The 21,339-nt window shown below is 39.7% G+C and overlaps 1 protein-coding gene across 2 annotated transcripts; it reads right to left on the bottom strand.

The window, feature by feature from the left end:
- Positions 1–952: 952 nt before the first annotated feature.
- Positions 953–19,992, bottom strand: ttc29 (tetratricopeptide repeat domain 29). Of its 2 annotated transcripts, XM_062517028.1 has the most exons (10): positions 19,636–19,992; positions 19,457–19,534; positions 18,808–19,031; positions 18,100–18,285; positions 10,026–10,238; positions 9,674–9,759; positions 8,986–9,077; positions 5,976–6,099; positions 5,593–5,812; positions 953–1,096 (listed from the first exon to the last, which is right to left on the bottom strand). In XM_062517028.1, exons 1-9 carry the CDS (start codon positions 19,731–19,733, stop codon positions 5,594–5,596), a joined length of 1,320 nt encoding a protein of 439 aa, XP_062373012.1. In that variant the 5' UTR covers positions 19,734–19,992; the 3' UTR covers positions 953–1,096; position 5,593. The 2 variants fall into 2 exon arrangements, with proteins under 2 accessions (XP_062373012.1, XP_062373013.1); XM_062517029.1 differs by lacking the exon at positions 953–1,096 and having other exon boundaries at positions 5,324–5,812.
- Positions 19,993–21,339: the final 1,347 nt, after the last annotated feature.

Raw genomic sequence — 21,339 nt, 5'->3', positions numbered from 1 at the left:
CTTTGAACATGAATGAATTAGAGTGTGGTAGGTTGAACCTTTAATGGGTGTGTGGGTATGATCGTCTTTGAACCTTTAATGAATTTTGATCGGCCTGCCCCTGAACTCTGGGTCAAGTTGTATGATGGTGAGCGTGTGTCATATGTGTATCTGTTGTGCTTTGTATGTTTTAATTGAAGTTGGTCAAGGTCGTATTTGAAGAGAGACTACAGGGGGGCCTGTGTGTGTGTGTGTGTGTATGTGTGTGTGTGTGTGTGTGGTGTGTGCGTGTGAAAACATGGAGGTGTTTGGTCACTTCTAACTTCATCTCTGTTTGGATCCTAATGAATGCATTGGGCTAGCTAAGTGCTATCAAAGCCAGCGCGCCAGAGCCAGTGAGTGCACGCATTGAAACGTGAGAGGTATGTATCAACTCGTCTTAATTAAGCGAATAACGTAGTTTAATATGAAAAAATGGTAAAGTGTTTATTTAAGAAGCATTATAAATATATGTCTTCATCATTTTGTCCATACACGTTTACATAGTTTACTTCTGAAACTGTGCCTCTCTTTGATGCTCCTCTTTTATACTCAACCAACCATGGTGCCAGTTACCCTAATTAGTTGTGAAATATTCCTCTTGTTTGTCTTTATCTTTACACAACTTTGAAAGATGTTGCTGGTGTCAAGTTCAAAATGAACATACAGTATCATCTCTATCGAATAGTAAAATTAGTAATTTTCCACATTTTTGCAGCTACATATGAGTTTACAACAGTTGCAGATTATCACATTCTGTTTTTATTTGCATTTTACTCAACATACCAATGTTCTTTGTGTTGGGGTTGTAGTCAGCAATTTATTAGGCTATTTAGTTCTCAAAACCATGTCAATAATCCAATTTTAAATAATATTTAACAGTTTTAATATCTGATCATCACAAAGTGTTTGACAGTAGGTAGGTCAGACTGTAGGTACAAATACAACTTTGCTGTTTCATTGTATTGAAGATGCCTTCCTTCATACTTCATTATCAGTTTGCTACATCAGTGGCAACCCTAGATTTTCTTTTCTCGTTCTCCCCTTTCATGTCCTCTCTTCTCCTATGTCTTCCCCACTGCAAGGGACACACAGAAAGACCAGAGGGGTATTTCACAAAACCGAGATAAGGGATTAAGCCGGGATTTTTCAGTCATCCTGGATGAATTTACCCTTGACTTGGTTTCACAGAAGAGATGCTACATACAGTAAGTTGCCATGGGAATTTATTCTCTAGGCTAACAGCCAAGCTAAGTTAATTCTAATGGTAATAACATGATCTGATTGGTTCAGCTAGATGTCACTCACATCAGACCTCCATGCGATTTTTTAAAGAGCTGTATTCCATTTATATTCTATTTGCCACCTGCATTTACTCGCAAAACACAACAGAATGTCTGCCCAATACTATATGGATATCATTTAAATTATGGTGGCCTTATAATTAATATTATACTAACATACTCGTTGTTTGCTTCTTTTTTTTGACAGACGTTTGATGAATACAGGGTTCGTACACCTTTTTAATGGCCAAATTCAAGCACTTTTTAAGGACTTTCAAGACCAGTTTTCCAGTACCGAAATCGAGTGTGAACAAATCCAAAGCCCTGTTGTTGGAGGTCACTGTAAGACAAAGAACCAGAAAATGTTATACAACCTAAGCCCAATATATAACCAGCAGCTATCATTAGGTTAACTGAATGGGGCATAGAAAATGGAACCATTTCATTAGTGTTTGCTGCTGCTCTATTTGGTCTATGTCATATCAAATTTCCTTGTTCTTTTTCTTACTGACAGCACTCGATAATGAATAAAAAAGAGGAAAATATACCCAGCACCCTCGGGAGAAATTTTTGAAAAATAACCCCTTAAATGATGACATCTGATGACTTTTATGAGAACTATTGATAAACTGTGATACATATATTTCAAACATTATAACAAACCACAATATAGTCTATATTTGGGTGGTTGACATGACATGGCCTTTTTTTGGTCCAGAGTGTCAAACTGAAGTAAAGAAATGTCTAATCTGCAAATAAATGTGGTTATATTGTTCAGAAAAACCTGCTTTATATGAACATATGGACCATTCATGCCAGTCATATTCCTATTTCTCAAAATTTTCAGCCAAACCAGGAAAAGCTCATATGGCGTGACTGTCCCGAGCCCATTTCATAAAGTTTGATTTTGAATAAAAAAAAATCTAATTCATATATTTTCCCATTACTTAAATACAATGAATACTAAAGATGTCTACTTGTAAGTCTGTAGTGTTTAAAGTCCAGGCATAATATTTTTGAACAAGCCATAAACAAAAACATTTTGTCCCAAAAATCAATATCATATGGTGTGACCCTAAATTATGTTTTTTAAATGTGCAATTGTGTGGAGACCTTTAGGGATAGGGGGTCCTTCCTCATTCAGGAAGTATAATAACTTCTCAGAAGGACATTGAAAGTTTACGTGTTGAGTTATCTCTCATATTTCTTTCAATAAATCAAGTATTTCCAGCACTCCTATCTCAGTTCCACTTTTCGCTGTCTTTTGGTGTGACCCATCTTTCAGGGAAATTTCAAAAGTAAATAGTTTTTTGGTCAAAATTACCTTTACATCTATGTTACCATGTTAAAGTGAGCATATGATTTTGGTCCTAGCATGTAGCCTCAAGACTCATTGTTCTGCTAAGTGCATGAAACCTCATATGGAGTGACCCCATATCATATGGTGTGATGGGGTTTTGCTGTCACACCATATGATTTATTTGTCACACTATATGATATAATCTGTATTTTCCTACATAAATAATGTTTTTTTCAAACATATGTTTAATTAATAGTTTAGTGTTATACATATTTTAACATATTTAACATTTTGTTAACATTTATTATTTAATATGTGGCACCTATTACCCAAGTGCTATACAATATCTGGTGGAATTCTGTTTTACAAAGTTCTGAGTTTTTAACAGTGATCCTTTATGTGATATATTTGTCTTAAACTGTGATTTATTGTTTGTGAAATGCATATATTCACATTTTTGCGTGAACAGATTGTTATTTGGTGTAATTTATCATGGTGTGACACCATATCATTTGGTGTGACATCAAGAAACATCAAGAAATTATGAAAATAAAAAGGCTTTCGGAGTCTAAATCATACAAATCTCAATGTAACAGATAGGAAATAAGGTCAGCAAACATTGTATGCATTTCATTTCTTTTGTATCAAGATATGTCCAAATTAATATGAAGTTTATTGAAAGATTAGGGACAAATGCCTTACTTTGTGTATTGATGAATAAATATACTGTAAAATATAATACATTTCCACAAGGAAATGCCAGATCTTGATGAAGTAAAGATAGAAGATTATGATACACTGACTCACATAAAAAATATATACCCCATCATAGTTTTACACACAATAACTTTCATGTCACACCATATGATAATTTTAGTCACTAACACAAGACATTAGTGAATAAATATGAATTCCAATACAAATTCTAAAAGATCATACATATTTTGGGAATGGGAGAGTCAGTACAACATAACTAAGTGATTTCCATGCATAATATCTGATTTTTTTTTCAAAAACTTTTTTTCGGCCTAAAACGTCAACCACCCACTTACGTCTATAACTCATTTATAGCAAAGTAACCTAGGCCTACTCAACACTAAACCAGATATGGCTGAAATATGCATCATGATCATTTTGCCAACAATGATGTAGAACCATGGATTTTCTAAGTTCAAAACATGTTTTGTTTCAACTTAAATCAACATAACGTTATAATTTTGACAACATGTTTTAATATAGGCCTACTTGATCACATATAGCCTGCCCCCTTACAGTCCTCTAGTCCTGATAGTAAACCATAGGCCTATTGATATTGATGCTGTTTGAAGAGGTTGCTCTGAAGAAAATCAAATTGCACCACTCCCTCTCCTTCCAAAGTATCATGTCCTACACCCCTCCTCCTAAAATAAATGGCAGGCCCTACTGTTATATGCTTCATCACTAGTTGTTCAAGTGCACACACTAAATGGAGAGCTATGATTAAAATTCAGACTGTGCCTTTAAATAGGCGACTTTTTTCATCTATCAGCACAATGCGACAGTAAGCCATTTCCACTAAAAAATCAGCTCAATATTATGTGCAAGACTGATGTTTACCAAGCATGACAACGTGTTAATATCTTAGCACTATTGTCATACGTTTTCTCATAGTGAGATGGGTATCCCGAAATATGTTTTGAATGACATGGGGCGCACGGGGGTGAACGGCTGGACAAACGCGTAATGACAAGGTGTTAACTAAACAATTTAGTAGACCTAAGGTCGACAGGCTTTGTGGTTAAAACGATGAAAACCAGTAGGCTAGTCGGTCACAGCTAACTTCAAGCACAATAGCTTAGACTTACACGCGCATAAATTAAAAGCCAATATCAGCATCACAAGATTGCTGCTGTCATTATTATCGGAAAATCCAGACACGTCAAACTGGACGCGTTTTGGCAAAGCCAAAACAACTTCATAATGTCTCTTTAAATAAATAATTTGACCTTTACCGTTTCATGGCTTCTGCTAAGAAACAAATAGTTCACCACACACATCGAACTTGCATCAAACATTCAACACACGTCTGCTTTCACTTTCAATGAAGAAGATTGGCGAACGGACATGTTTGCGGAGTGATGAATGAGAAGCACCAAACCCGTCGTCATTGTCAGCGCAGCGCCCTAATTAATTGTATTTCCCTTCATTTAATAATTGGTCTATTGGGTCAGACTGCCGAGAAATATGTAGGCCTAGCACTTTCAAGCATTCACAAGCACTTTACCCAAAATCCAAGCATTTTTCAAACCTTGAAAACACCACATTAAAATCCAAGCATTTTCATGGATTTCAAGCACCCGTACGAACCCTGTGAATAGCCTACTGTGGTAGTTGATTGGAAGTGGAGGGGACATTTTTCTAAGGTGTTTTCAACTAATTCGGTTTTAAGACAAAATAAAGATATATTTGTCATACTTTGTGCGTCTTTGCTGTGGCAAATAATGACGTTAACGACGTTGCGTGCCCAGACAAGGAAGCTCTCACACATGGGTGCGTGCGTAAATTTGCATTCAGTTGGTCTGCCACACCTACTCCCGCATTGTAACAGAAATAATCATGATTCCCCATCCAAAAAAGTACAACTTTACCTCGTTGTTAGTCAATATCAAAACCGGATGGTCACTTTGTGCGCGAGACGCTATTTTTCACCTCTTTTTTATTCCAACCGTGAGTTATTTGGGGGAGAAACGAGAACGCGCACACATCCCGAATAACTTACACCTGGTTTGACATAGTCGCTCCTATTCATCCTGGATTGGCGTTAGTGAAACGAGTTTTGTAAGGATGACTAGACAACGCGGCTTTATCCCTTATCTTGGATGTCTTAATTCTGCTTTTGTGAAATACCCCTCTGTACAGTAATGGACAACCTAAACACTACTAATGTAATCATGTCTTGGAGGGTCACGTGCCATCCTAACTCGTGACTGAGCGATCTAATCTAAATCTCACTTTAGTCAAACATGTCCTGGCGTCTGTCCTTCCAGGTGAGGATGCGGCGTATGTCATCAGGTGAGGCGTTGTTGGTGTGTGTGGAGAAGGAGGGGAGCATGCGCTGGGCGCGCGTCATACCCACGCACACCTGAGCCCGCTGAAGCCACCCAACATTACCGACAGTCTTCGCTATCTCATAGGCCTGCTGAAGATACTCCACACCACGATCATATTCACCCTGTAGAGACACACACACACACACACACACACTACTCACTGTGGGATATTACAAATGAACAAATGCACACAATACACAAAGGCTACATAAAGAAAACATAAACAACAACACAGAAACACATACACAAGCACACAAAAAGCACACACACTGATGAGAGTCGTACCCTGTTGGAGTAAATCATTCCCATACTCATGCAGGCCTCCTCAAGGTTCTCTGGCTGCTTGTTGCTACGGGAGACCTCGGCAAATTTCTCCAGATGTTGCACAGCTTCTGCAAGTTTTCCATCACTGTAACACATGCACACACACACATGCACACACGCGCACACACACACACACACACACACACACACAAGAGAGAGAGGCCCATTTGTGGCCCCATATGGGTGACAAAACAAACTAGAAAACGTAATTTCGAGGAAATTACCAGTGCATGCAAAAGCAAGACATAAGATAAAATGTGAAACAAACTTAAATTTAAAAACCGAACCAATACGTGATTGGACTTTTACTCTCTGAAGCTTGACTTTCCCACCTCTGAGTGTGAGTGCGTGTGAGTGTGCGTGCGTGCGTGTGTGTGTGTGTGTGTGAGTGGATGTAAGTGGATGTAAGGAGCATGGCTTTCTATGATGCAGTGAAATGGGTTAGGTTAAGGTGAGAATGTTGTGGAGTGCATGGAGAAGTGTGGTATATGAAGTGCTGCAGTCAGGTGTGTGTGTGTATGAGTGAATGGGTAGACAGAGAGAGCTGATAATGCAGGTTCAATTTAACTGGCTGTCAATTAAACTTGATAGCAGCTGGCTCTTGACACAGGTGCAAATCAGCTTAATCAGCAGTGCAGTGCGATAGACCTCTGAAGTTCGCCTACAAAAAAGCTTGCCATATATGGGCAGTTGGCTTCAATTAACTCCCGGATCTCCTTATATGGGCAAGGATAGGAGCTTCAGAGGTCTATGAAAAGTCAATGGGGAAACATATTTTGCTAATATCTCAAAAAGTATCAAGTTTACAGAACTGAAATATACATAGACTTAGTCTTATTTTCAAGACCTACGTAACAAAGTTTGAACCAAGTTTCTACGTTAGCTAATTAGGACCTGGTTAGGAGAATAATAATAATAACTAGAAATGCAATTCCAAGGAATTACCAGTGCATGAAAATGCAAAAAAAAATATAGATAGATAATGTAGATATGGCTACTAAGGTATAGCTAGGGTAAACATGGTGGTTGCATAGTTTAAAGAGAGTTGATAGTGTTTAGGTAGACATTTTAAAGCTTAAAGGGATATTCCGCCATTTTTGGAAATACGCTCATTTTCCACCTCCCCTCGAGCAAAACAATCGATATTTACCTTGTTCCCGTTCATCCAGCCATTCTGTGAGTCTGGCGATACAACTTTTAGCTTCAGCCTAGCATAGATCACTGAATCGGATTAGACCATTAGCTTCTCGCCTGCTAGCTTCATGTTTTAAAGTGACTAAGATTTCTGATAATTTTCCCATTTAAAACGTGTCTCCTCTCAAGTTAGAAAGTGCAATAAGACCAACTGAAAATGAAACCTGGCGTTTTTCTAGGCTGATTTGACATGGAACTACACTCTCATCTGGCGTAATAATCAAGGCAACTTGCAAACGTACCATAGGCGCAGTGATATCGTACGCAGCATCTGAAAATAGTCCTCATAGACATCAAGCAGTAGTAGTGCCAGTAGCTGCAAGTTGCCTTGATTATTACGCCAGATGAGAATGTAGTTCCATGTCAAATCAGCCTAGAAAAACGGCAGGGTTAATTTTCAGTTGGTCTTATTGCACTTTCTAACTTGAGAGGACACACGTTTTGAATGGGAAAATTACCAGAAATATTAGTCACTTTTAAACATGAAGCTAGCAGGCGAGAAGCTAATGGTCTAATACGATTCAATGATCTATGCTAGGCTGAAGCTAAAAGTTGTATCGCCAGACTCACAGAATGGCTGGATGAACGGGAACAAGGTAAATATCGATTGTTTTGCTCGAGGGAAGGTGGAAAATGAGCGTATTTCCACAAATGGCGGAATATCCCTTTAAACATTCCTGTTCTAACTTAACTAATGATTTCTAACAGGTATTCTAAAATGTTAACTATGCTAACAATGATAACCAGGTTGATTGGTTTACTTGGCTAATGATTTCTAGCAGTAATGCTAAAAATGTTAACAATGCTAACAATGCTAACCACGTTGATTAGCTAACTTAGCTAATCATTTTTAGCAGTTATGCTAAAAATGCTAACAATGCTAACAATGTTAACTATGCTAACAATGCTAACCAGGTTGATTAGCTAACTTAGCTAATCATTTTTAGCAGTTATGTTAAAAATGCTAACTATGCTAACAATGTTAACTATGCTAACCATGCTAACTAGCTAACTTGGTACTGAGGACTTTTATTTTGAAACATTTGTTGATGGGGTATCCATGGCTGCCACTATCAGGAATAAAGAAGTTACTGTAGTAAAATCATGTTGGTTGCTATGGAAACGGTCATAAACGCTTAATTTTGATGGTTGCTATGTTGGTTGCTAGGTGCATGGAGGTCTCATGTAGTTGACTGGAGGCATAGTTGATGATAACTGACAGTTGGAATGGTTGAACAGTTAAATAGTTGAGTAGTTTCAATGGTTAAATGATTTAATAGTGTATTATTGCAGTGAGGACTTTTATTTTGAAACAGTTGTGGAAAGAGGAAACAGTTAACAGGATATGTAGTCTTCACAGAGAGATTGTATGCTTAAAGCCTGAGAGAGAGAGGGCTGCTGCAGGTGGGGCTGGCCACCTGGCATAAGATTCTAATTGCTTAATGATCCGAATGTGATGTCATAGAGGCCAATGTTAAGTCTATGGGGAAATTTGTAATAGTTTTTAATTTATAGTTTAAAAAGTATAAAAGTTACAAAGTTGAAAAATACATAGCAGCCTTCCCCTATTTAAGACCTACGTTGCGACGTTTGAATGAAGTAATGAGAACAAGGGAATGGTAGGTGTATTATAGTCAAACCATAGACTGTATATATATACAGTCTATGAGTCAAACAAAGTGACACTAGAGTAGATTAGTAGAATGTGTTGAGAGTGATGTATGTGAGCGCATGTCAATGAGCATGTGGGGGGAGGGGGGGGTAGTGGTAGTCTCACCTCTCCAATGATTTAGCAATGGCTTTGTATGCTCTTCCTTGATTTTCAGTGTCACCTAGTACTGTAGTGATATTCAGTGACATACTGAAGTACTACAGAAACAAACACACACACACACACATAGAAAGAAAGAGAAAAAGCATAGATATAAAATACTGTATGAAGACATGTACACTTTGTTAGTGTGTACAGTATGTATACAGTTGTGTTCAAATGAATAGCTGTATGTTAACAAAAATGAATAAAGTGAAATATTGGTTTAATAGTTTTTAGTCCATATTGTGTAAATGTAATGGAAACATTTCACATTTAATTCCAAAGTAAATTATTAACAAATTATTCATCAAGTTCGCATTATTTATTACAGGAAGCAAAAAAAGGTATTTTGTTGGCATTTTTCTCTTCAACCTCAATAGTTGACATAAACTGCCGATTTTCTTTTTTCACTTTAAATCACTGAACTAATATTTAGTTGCAGAACCATTGTTTATGATAACTGCTGTACATCTACGTTTCTAAGTTTTCAATGGAGTTGAGGTCAAGGGATTGAATTGAATGTGGAATGTTTCAGTTACATTTGAAATATGGACATAAAAACTATTAAAACGATTTGCACTTTTTATCACACTGCTATTTATATGAATACATCTGTATATGTTTGCACGTGTGTTTTTCTTTAGGTTCTCACTTGTTTAGCAGTATCCAGGTTTCCTACACAGTGATGGGCCAAACCAACCCAATAAGCCACCTGCCCTTGCATCTCCTCATCATCAGCTGCAGAACACAAACAGGCACCACATAAGCTGAGAAGACCATATAGAGGCTTATAGAGTCACTATTGGCAAATAATTCTACTTAATAATTCTGATACCATCTAGTACTGTATGTCTACTAACATGAACAGCATCTGATAAGTATGGTTAAGGGTTGTTCATTTCAACTGGGTAATCCTCAGTTGAGGCTTAACAATTCAATGCACAGGGCACAGCTGATGGGTGCAGCACACCTGTGAGGTTTAGCTGGGTGTTGTGTTTACCTACCTTCTTTGGCGATGCTGAAGGCCTTGTTCAGAATCTCTATGGCGAGCTCATACTCCTGACTCTGCAGCGCCCCCTGGGCCAGCTGTGTGTAAACTGCACACAGGCCCTCACAGGCACACTGCTGCAGCGTGCGTCCAGTCGCATCCCACCATGGCCGCTCCTGGGACAGCCGGTAGAACACCTCAAAGTGCCCCTTTGCCAGGTCCAGTTGCCCTGATAAAGGCGTATGTGCACACACACACACACACACACACACACAAACATGACTAAGGAGCATGGCTAGCATGCAGTAGCAACAAAATTTGTGAATGTGGTTCCCAACTGCCACTGTTGGCACTTAACCTCGAGTTGTCAGTCACTTTGGATAAAGGTGTCAGTTACAGTTTTTTACGATTGTTTACACACTAAAATATTTTTTTTCACACAATTAGCTAAATTTTACTCCAAGGACCAAAACACTTCCACAGATTTGCACAACATTATACACAATGTCTGCTTCACCCTTTTAGCAAAACATTACACACAGTGATTTGTAAAACTCTACACACATTCAAGTCAAGTCAAGTCAAGTTTATTTATATAGCACATTTCATACACAGAGGTCATTCAATGTGCTTTACATAAACAAAAACCAAACAGTAATTATAGCAGATAAAAGCATAGATGGGCAAAGAGTAATAGTAGTAATAATAATAATAATAATAATAATAATAAAAAGATAATAATAGAAAATAAAAACAAAGCATAAATCAAGATCAAATCAATAAGGAATAATTAACATAAAAGACTCCAGATGGAATAATTAAGAGACAGTTAGCAGAAAGCATCTGAGAACAATTTGGTCTTAAGTCTAGATTTAAAACAGGCTGCAGTTGGGGCCTTTTTAATGTCATCAGAAAGTCGGTTCCAAAGCTGAGCCGCATAGCAGCTAAAAGCTGCTTCACCATGTTTAGTTCTAACAGCAGGTGTTACTAAGAGGTTTTTCTCCTGAGACCTCAGAGGACGAGAAGGTGTGTACTGCTGAAACATGTCTGATAGGTATTTAGGTCCTGCTCCATTTACTGATTTATAAACAATTAGTAGTGCTTTAAAGTCAACTCTGTGACATACTGGAAGCCAGTGCAGAGATTTAAGAATTGGAGTAATGTGCTCAGTTCTTTTTGTTTTTGTGAGAACCCTAGCTGCTGCATTTTGAATCATCTGCAGCTGTTTGATAGTCTTTTTAGGAAGGCCTGTGAAGAGCCCATTGCAGTAATCAACCCTGCTGGAGATAAATGCATGAATGAGTTTTTCTAAGTCATGTTTTGACATTAGCCCTCTCAGTTTGGCAATATTTTTGAGGTGATAAAAAGCTGATTTAGTTATCATTTTCATGTGACTGTTGAAATTTAGATCACTGTCGATTAATACACCGAGATTTTTAACAGTATCCTTTGCTTTCAATCCTTTTGTTTCAAGGAGAGTGGCAACCTTAATTCTTTCCTCCTTTTTACCAAATATAATTGCTTCAGTTTTTTCTTTGTTCAGCTGAAGAAAATTTTGAGCCATCCAAGTGTTGATTTGTTCTATACACTGACATAGAGATTCAAGGGGACCATAGTCTTTTGGTGACAGAGCTAAGTAAATTTGTGTGTCATCTGCATAGCTATGATATGAAATCAAATTATTTTGGATGATTTGTCCAAGTGGGAGCATGTAGAGGTTGAATAATAGTGGCCCCAAGATCGACCCCTGGGGAACACCACAGGTCAAGGATGTTGGTGTTGAGGTACAGTTGCCGATGGCAACAAAGAAGCTCCTTTCTTGTAGATATGATTTGAGCCAGTTTAGAACTATGCCTGTAATTCCAACCCAGTGTTCTAGTCTGTGTAGTAAAATATTGTGATCAACAGTGTCAAATGCTGCGCTAAGGTCCAGTAGCACTAGGACTGATGTTTTACCAGAATCTGTGTTGAGACGTATGTCATTGAAAACCTTAATGAGAGCTGTTTCAGTGCTGTGATTTGCCCGAAAACCAGACTGAAAGTAATCAAAATACCCATTCGATGTTAGGAAGGTGGTTAGTTGATTAAAGACTACTTTTTCAATAATTTTGCCAATAAAAGGTAGATTGGATATGGGCCTGTAATTGTTTAACATGGAGGCATCCAGATTATTCTTCTTGAGCAGTGGCTTTACAACAGCTGTTTTTAATGACTTAGGAAAAGTGCCAGACAGCAGTGATGTATTTACAATGTGAAGGACATCTGAGGCTATAAGGTGAAAAACAGTTTTGAAGAAATTTGTAGGCAGAGTGTCTAAGCCACATGTGGAGGAGCTGAGATTCTGTACTGTTTTTTCAAGTGTTTCATGGTCTATCAAGTTGAACTCTGACATCAAGTTAAGCTTCCCTCTATTTGTAGCTGGAAGTTCCAGGTGTTGAAATTGTAATGTAGCAGATATTTTGAGTCGGATTTTGTCAATTTTACCTTTAAAAAAAGATGAAAACTCATTGCATTTATTAGTTGAGAGAAGTTCGGGCGCTAATTGTGAGGGAGGATTTGTTAACTTTTCGACAGTGGAAAATAAAACGCGAGTGTTATTTGAACTCCTACTGATGATGTTAGAAAAGAAAGACTGTCTTGCTTTGCATATTTCAGAGTTATATGTGCGGAGCATGTCTTTATGGATGTCATAGTGGATCTGAAGTTTGTATTTACGCCATTTTCTTTCAGTCTTCCTACACTCTCTTTTTAGGAGTTTAACCGCTGGATTTTGCTTCCATGGTGCTTTCTGTTTGTCCTTAATTTTCTTGGATTTTAAGGGAGCAATATCATCCATAATGTTTGCCATTTTTGCATTAAAGTGATCCAATAAGTCTTCTACTGAGTCTGACAAATTGCTTGATGTCTGTGAGAGTGCTTGCTCAAAAAGAACACTTGTCTTATCATTTATGATTCTCCTTTTTACCAACATAGATCTGTTCTGACTGTGTGGGGACATAGACACATCAAAGAACACGCAGAAATGATCAGATAACGCCAGGTCTTTAACAGCTGTGGAGACATTAGCTGCGTTTCCATTACAAATATGCGCAAAAACTTTGTCGATATTGTCTTAATGTCGAATATCACAATTTTCGCAATTGCGGTGTTTCCATTACATTCGGCTAACTAAATTAAAATCTCGTGTATTCTCGCGTGCTGTAAGTCATTAAGAGACATGGTGGTTATCAACATTACCCAGATTTAGCCATAGGGATTTAGCCTACACTAAATGCATTCAAATTGCCACCACGGCACGCTGATTATCAGTCATTAGCCATCAGCGGAGGAGGCCTACGTTTTGGTGGGGCAGAAACATAAAATTAAAAATGACATATTTCACAGGAGTTTGTTGTAGTAGGCCTATGCTTAAATCATGTCACAGCCATGTCAGTGGAATATTTCGTAGATCAGCCCAGTTGATTAGCCTAGTTTCTAAAACTAGAATCTGAATTTCTAGATTTCTTTCAGCACCGTTCTCATCACGTTAAACCAGCAAAGCATAGCAACGTTGTTGCTATGGGTAAACAAAACTAGTTGAGCGGTTGCGTAGCCTATGCAGCGTTTTTGAGAAAGTGTTGTCGGCAAGTTCACAGCTGTGGATTCAACATTTTAGAATGACACGAGCCACTTTTAATGAAAAAAAAAATATTTTTTTACATTATTCTCCCGGTGCCAGTTCCTGTCGGCAGTCTTCTTCGTCGGTTTCGTTCCTCCTAACATCCGGTTGTTGGATCACGTGACAAGTCAGATGCGAAAAAAGTGTTTCCATTGCAGTTTTGCGAAATATACAAATTTCGATACGCTCGAAATACCACCTCACCCGAGCGCAAAAACTTTTTATCGAAACATGTGAGTTTTTTCGAAATGTGTGTGTTTCCATTAAGCACATTTCTTTTCGCAACTCTTAATTTGCGCAATTTAATGGTCAATGGAAACACAGCTATTGAGACCCTTTCTGATAACGAGGTCGAGTGTATGGCCTTGAGAGTGTGTTGGCTCCTGTATATGCTGTGTTAGGGAGAAAGTGTCGATTAGTGCAATGAATTCCTTGGCATAGTTGTTTTCAGGATTATCCACATGTAGGTTTAGATCCCCTGATATAATAAGACAGTCAAACTCTATGCAAATGACTGATAGCAGTTCACCAAACTCTTCAAGAAAGACTTTAGCTGAATGTTTTGGAGGCCTGTAAATAGTCAGTAATAAAATCTGAGGAGAAGACTTAATGCTTGCACACAGATATTCAAATGAAGTAAATTCACCAAATGATGACTGATTGCACTGAAAAGATGCCTTGAAAATTGTAGCTATCCCCCCTCCTCTTTTATTTGCTCTGGTAGCACTCAAAAAACTGAAATTTGGTGGAGCAGATTCGATGAGGGTAGCAGCACTGTTTGCTTGGTCTAACCATGTCTCAGTTAAGAGTAAAAAATCAAGGTTGTATGTGCAAATAAGATCATTAATTAAGAATGATTTGTTTGAAAGAGATCTGATGTTTAGGAGAGCTAGTTTTGCTGTAAGAGTTGGGGAGCTATGATCCACTGGGGAAATCTGAGGCTGTAGTGGTACAGGTAGGAGATTTGACTGGTTTACCCTGTAGGCTCGATGTGCTAGTCTTCTATTACTTGTCAGAACAGGAATAGAAAATGACATAGGCTTACTGGGTCCCGGCATGTTCTCAAAACTACTGTCACTACCATTTCTATTGCAGGGACCCACAGAATATCATACAATACTCTCATGAAGTTGTTGCTGCTCAGGTGATCCTTTTGCATGCGGAGGGGGAGGGCGTGGAGGTGCACTGCGCTTCAGTGCTGAAGGTCTTGGGCTGTTAAAAATCTGCCTGGCTGCTGGTAGCAGTCTCTCCATTGTTGCAGGGAACATCATGTGCTTGAGTGGGGATGGTGACGGGTATGTGGGGGATCCTGTGGAGTTTGTTTGGGTGGTGGAATGATGAGGAAGGGATTGGGATGGGATATTAGGTGGGTTTGGGTGGCCTGGGTAGTTGGATTGGGTGGGGTGGTTATTGGGTGTGTGGAGTGATGGGAAATCAAGGAATAAAAGTCCAGAGTCTCCATCTGCCAGATGGGGTCCTGGGGGGTTTGTTGCATCGCTTTTAGCAAGTATTCCAGTAGTGTGTTCCATGTTGTTATGGCTTTGTGGTGGCAAGGAGTCAACGGAGGTGGGGAGGGACACTGGTACATGACCCTTCCTTTCTGATAGCCTTCCAACAGCTTTGATAGGTGCTATCTTCTCCTGTTCATGACATCCATTTGTTTGCTGAGATTTCGCAGAGTTTGACGCCAGTGATTTACTATGAATCATTATAGCAGCACCCATCTTATCATGTCCAGTGGACGTGGGTGGGCATTGTTGTTCTGGTTGTTTATGTTTCTCCAAGGTCTGCATGTTGATGTCCTCAGCTTGTTCCGTCTGTGTGGCTACTGAGCGCTTATCAGAGGCTTGGCTCAAGGTTGGCAGAGAAAATGTTGGGTGCAAGAGAGAGAGGTGATAGTTCTGAGTTAAGATCTTGGCCCCAGTCCAACTCAGCTCTGTGCTTTTTGGTCTGAAATATTCCCTGCGATTCCAGAAAAGGTTGAAATTGTCAATAAAATTCATCCCAACTGAAAAGCATGTTTTTGCAAGCCAGGTGTTTAAACTAAACAGTCTCGTAAAAACAAAGCTTCCCTCTGCTGGGAGTGGACCACTGATGAAAGTTTGTAATCCAAGCTCAAATAGAGCAGAGAAAAGTTCCTTGAAATCTTGTTGGATATACAGTTGTTCTTTGTAAATGTCATTTGCTCCAACATGCACAATGATGCGCTTGATAGTTGTATATTTTGACACCAGTTCTGCAAGTTTGTTTTTTGTGTCAGACACTGAAACATTTGGGAAACAACATACAATCATCCTTTCCCCATTTAGAAGTCTCACTGTAGAGTCGCCTAGAATGAGGGTTGTGGGATGAACAGGTGCCGAGTGCTGCTTCTTGTCTGTGCCCGTCTTTCTATTATTGTGGTTTGCTCGCTGCCTGTTTTGAGTTTTTTCCCTGGGAAAAACCTCTCTCACGTCCTGGAGGCATTCAAATCTGTTCCATAGTTTTAGGGGCTCTGGGTCACCCCTAGGACCACAAGCCCTATAGTTTGCTGATCTATCTCTGTTTCTGATCCGAGGCCTGGAATTAACATCTGAGTTTACTGGTGTTGAGGTACGTACAGTTCTTGTATTACGTTTTTTGCTTTTTGGCCTGGCACCTTGCCTGCGCCAAGGCTCAGAACTCTCATTTTGCTTTGTGAGGTCGATGCATTCAATGCTATTGGTAGATTGTTGAGTTACATTCTCTGCATTTCCAGTTGTCACTGTACTCACTTCATGAGATGTCTCTCGTAGTTCATCCGTCTTTGATGAAAGGGCACCAATCTTTGATTCCAAAGCAGAAATCCTCTGTTCTAGTTCAGTACATTTACTACATGATCTCCTGCGTCTCGGGCTGGAGGAGTGCATGTTGTTTAATCCAACTTCAAGGTGACTTGCCGTTCATGTAAAGTAAAAAACTAACTATTAAAGTTTCACCGTCTTTGCTAACCTAGCTTGTAAATGAAATAAAAGAAAGAAAAAGAGTGAAAATTGCTAAAGGGATAGTAAAGCAGGAGCAGCAAGAAATGCGTCCTACTCGCTTGAGTAGGAGGAGGATAGAAAGAGACCTTTCCACACCTTAGACACAGATACGGATTGTGCGGTTACTTCCTTGTCATTACAAAGCCCCGGATTGCCAATGACTACACTAATGAACGAATTGGATAATCACATCCACCAGGTGTGTAAGCACACATGTGCAAAATTGAAAACGCAGCACATATTTAAATTTTGTTAAAAAGAACTCGGTTTGAAAAATTGTGTGTAAGCAATTGAAAAAACTGTAATCGCATAAATAAAATAAACTTCACAAGAGATACTGCATGACATGGCAAGGAATAATACTTAATCAAGCTTGCTGTTAGCTCACTTCTGTTAAATATCACATATCGGACGAGGTGGAAAAGTCCTGCTTCAGAAAGTAAAAGTCCTACCACATATCTGTGTCAACCATTCACTTAAACCAGCTGATTCTAATTAGCACAACTCTTCAGCTAGGTAGAGCAGCTAATTAGTGAGATCACCTGTGTTAAGTGCACAGGTAGAACCAATTCATGGGTTTCACCAGGTCCCTTTCCACAGGTGGGTTAATCAAGCACCATGCAGTCTGCATTCATAATCTAGGTGCTTGATTTTATACACCTGTGGAAAGGGACCTGATGAAACCCATGAATACATGGTTGGGCTTTGACTTTCTGAAGCTGGACTTTTCCACCCCTGCATATCAGGGACTGTCCCTCCCTGCCTGATGGATCACAAATCACATTATTGAACCCAACCCATGGTACTGTCTTAAAAAGGCTTACTTATGCTGCATTCCAGACCTCATTCAAACGAGTGGGAGGTGGGACCTACCCTACCTGAAAGGTTCTACCTCCCACTTCAAAGCGTTCCGAGCATTTTGGAGTGGGAGGTTTAGAAAACATGGGTGACCGCCGTAACGTTAGCATATTAGGCTAGGCTAACTGTATAACGTTATAACGTTACTTTCACAATACATTGTACTCTTTGTTGACACAATTCATAATATGAAGAACAAGTTAATTATCGTGTCTAAAACAACCCTACCCTAAAGTTTATAGCGTGTTCCTTAAAGTTACGTCTCACGGAGCATGTCTCCATGGGTGCCGCCATAATCCTCCCACTTCATTTTGTTGAGGTCGGGGCAGGTTGAGCTCCAACGAGTTCGCGAGTAGGAGCTCCCACTTCGACAGGCGTTCCAGTGCATCTTTCGTAGTTAGGAGTTAGAGGTAGGATTAATCCCACATCCCACTAGTTTAAATGCTGTCTGGAATGCACCATAAGGGTGCAAGTGTGAGCTGTTGTGTTTGAGTGTTGAGTGACAATGCTGTGCATGGCACATAAACACACAGATACAAATAGGACTGCTGTGTGTTTGCGTTGTGTGTTACCTCGCTCTAAGAAGACCCTGGCCAGGTTGGCGTTGGCTTCGGCCTCCTTGCGGCCGCCGTCCAGCTTGACCCTTTGAGCGGAGCGGAGCGCCCTCTGGTGGAAGTGCAGGCTGAGCCAGTCCTCCTCCGGACCCGTGAAATACCGTGCCAGGGTCAACTGCTCCTCGTATACTTCCACATAGTTTCCTGCACACACACACACATAAACGCCCACACAGACACACACACATACATGTGCACGCACGCACACACACACCAACACGCAGACATCTTTAATGTCAAAATATAGCAAATCGGATCTTCATAGAGACGGCGATGAAACATTCAGGCAGAACTTCATGATGTACTGTAACTTCGCTTTGGACAAAGGCATCTGCTAAGTAACATACTGTTACTTGTCAATATAACACTCAGTCAGACTTTACTTTAGACTCTAAAGTTTAGAGTGATTAACTAAAATGATCTTAATAATGGTTTAGTAGTGGCTATACATAGCAATGGTTATGGGAAAAGAACAGAGGCCTAATAACTGATTTTAGTATATACTGTAATATAGTTTATAACACAGTTTTGTAAATAAGTAAACCCACTCTACACCATCACTGTCCAGAATGCTGCAGAAGAACACAAGTAAATAAGACCACAATCGATTAAAAATGAAAGTCTGTTACATTTGTGTATGTGTGTGTGTGTGGTATGTGCTTTTACCAGCTCTGAACGCCGCCTCGGCCTTGGTCAGGTGCTTCTGCAGGGTGTGCAGTTTGTCAGGCTGCTCCTGTAGGGAGGGTAGATACCAGAGGGGGTTGTCTGGACCCCCCGCCCGCCGGGCCTCCTCGAAGCGGCGCAGCAGAGAGAAGAGCTCCTCAAAGGAGTGATGGAAGCCCTCACGCAGCATCGCCACACACACATTTTGACACTGGGTGTTACGGTAGCTGCACACGCGGCAGACAGAGAAAGAGAGAGTGCAAATGAAATTGCTTGCATGTACTGTACGTGACACACGCACACACACACACACACGGTTGGAATGTAGGATTAGCCTATCAATTCAATTGGCTAATACTAAATTCTACTTTCTTTGTCTTGAAAGTGCATTTTAATAATAATAACTTAGTTATTATTATAATAATAATAATAATAGTCTCAGCTTCTTTATGTGTAGCTGTAACTGTGCATGTGAGTGAGAAGAGACACCCTAGACTTGAGACAGTAGCTGCTAGGCCTACGCTTGCTTGTTTGCATAAGCGTAGTAGGATCTGAACGCTTGTGTTAGGTAACTGCACCTGTCCTTCGCTGCCTCGCAAATTAATACAATATCAACATTATAGCAATGAAATATCAACATTATTAAACTCACAGTGATATTTCATCCTTTGTTACGGGCGAAGTTTGACCATTGTCCGTGATGGGTCGGGACTTTTTCTGAGTGTGTGACCTGAAAACAGTGAGAGATAGGCCATTACTGCCATCTGTAGGTCAAGTTAGTAATCGATAACGGTAACCACCATACCAAATGCAGGTCACTCAGCAGCCTACCTGCCTTTCCGATCGTGTGCAGAGATTTTCGAGCCTGAGGTGTTTATGTCGGGCAGCAACGGGGTCCTCTGTTGACGGAGGACTGCAGGTGCGCTCATAGTTCTGAGTTGATAAGTTAATCAACTCAAGAAAGTGAGAGCTAAAAACACCAGCAGTAGCAAGCCCCAGCACAAAACTGTATTACTTTAGATGTCTTTGGGTTAACGTTAATGCCTTTCAAAATGAGCGAGTAAGCAAGCGCTCATCTTAACTAGTGAGTTTGTAAGTCTCAACCGGTATCCCAAAAATATCACGATCATTGCAAAGAAAAGACACTTCGAGTTTGAAAAAATCACTGCTTCACAGGTTGCAGTCACGTCCTCAACTAGCACGCAAACAAATAGCTTCTGTCGTCATAGTAACAGACGCAAAGTGCTTCTCCCTCCTTTCGAGCCCACGACACCAGAGACGACACATCCAACAACTTAAAAACCTGCCACTGGACTCCAAAAGGTCAGAGACATTGACCTGGAGGTAGATCAACTAAACATGAGGAAGAGAGATGGGCCGTTGCTTTTCCTGATGAAGGGGCAGTCTATCGTGCAGACGCTGCATCAGAAGGTTGACAACCAATAATCCAGTTCCTCTTTGAAATTGAAATAGCCACACAGGCAATACCTTCACCATAGAGACTGGCATGGTGCTTTTTCCAGTAGGCCATCAAACAGGCTAATAGGCCTACTGGGAAAAACCTTTAAAAATAAAAACATATTTAAAAAAAATCCTCCTGCTCATGAGAATTTAACATAGGTGTATTTTCCACCATTTATGAACATTTATTTATTTATTTACGATACATTCTTCAATTACAAAGAAAATTGGTGTCCTCAGCTATTTGATTTTTACTCATTTTTTTTAATTAAGGCATTAAGATCAATTGTCAAATGATGATTTTATATTCCGTTTTTTAGCATGTAGCCTATCAAATACATGTTCTCCCCACTGTACGTCCTCATTAGTGTTAGGCTACTGTGAGGTGGCATTCTCCATTCTAGCAGTTGAGTTTGGTTAAGGTGATGTTCAGTAATATACAATATATAAATGCAGCATACTGAACTAGAATCTTAACAGATTATGTACATTTTATGAAAGAAATAAAACATATAGGGGGATCAAACATTCCCATCTAGTCCTTACTGGTCCTATGAGTCATTGGGTTTCAGAATTATATTTAAGAATCAAGGAGAAATAGTGAAGTTTACCAGAAATCTGGCTTCTGGGTTTTTATTGATGTTTTTGATGGTCTTTATCAGCCATCTCCTGCTCCTAGTGAAGTTTACCAGAAATCTGGCTTCTGGGTTTTTATTGATGTTTTTGATGGTCTTTATCAGCCATCTCCTGCTCCTTTGTGGCTTTGTGTGGCAGTCCAGAAACAGGCCTCTTGCTCGGCCTCCTCCTTCCTGTCTCCAGCCTCTGGCCTCAACACTGTCTCTCCGTTCGTCCTTCTGAAGCTAAATAAATTGGGGGAGCAGTTCATTAAAATTAACTGCTGAACCATTTTTCACCTTTTGCATAGTCCACTTATTGCTCAAGTCAGATGTTGGGCAATGCAAGGCTACTCCTTACACCTTATGTGAGCAGATGTAGCAGTCTACTCACCCAGAGGCAATGCAAGGCTACTCCTTACACCTTATGTGAGCAGATGTAGCAGTCTACTCACCCAGA

This window comes from Sardina pilchardus, chromosome 16, assembly GCF_963854185.1.
Source record: "Sardina pilchardus chromosome 16, fSarPil1.1, whole genome shotgun sequence".
Taxonomy (NCBI): Eukaryota; Metazoa; Chordata; class Actinopteri; order Clupeiformes; family Clupeidae; genus Sardina; species Sardina pilchardus.
Note: the sequence above shows the minus strand (reverse complement) of the source record. Positions and strands in the feature narration are given on the sequence as shown.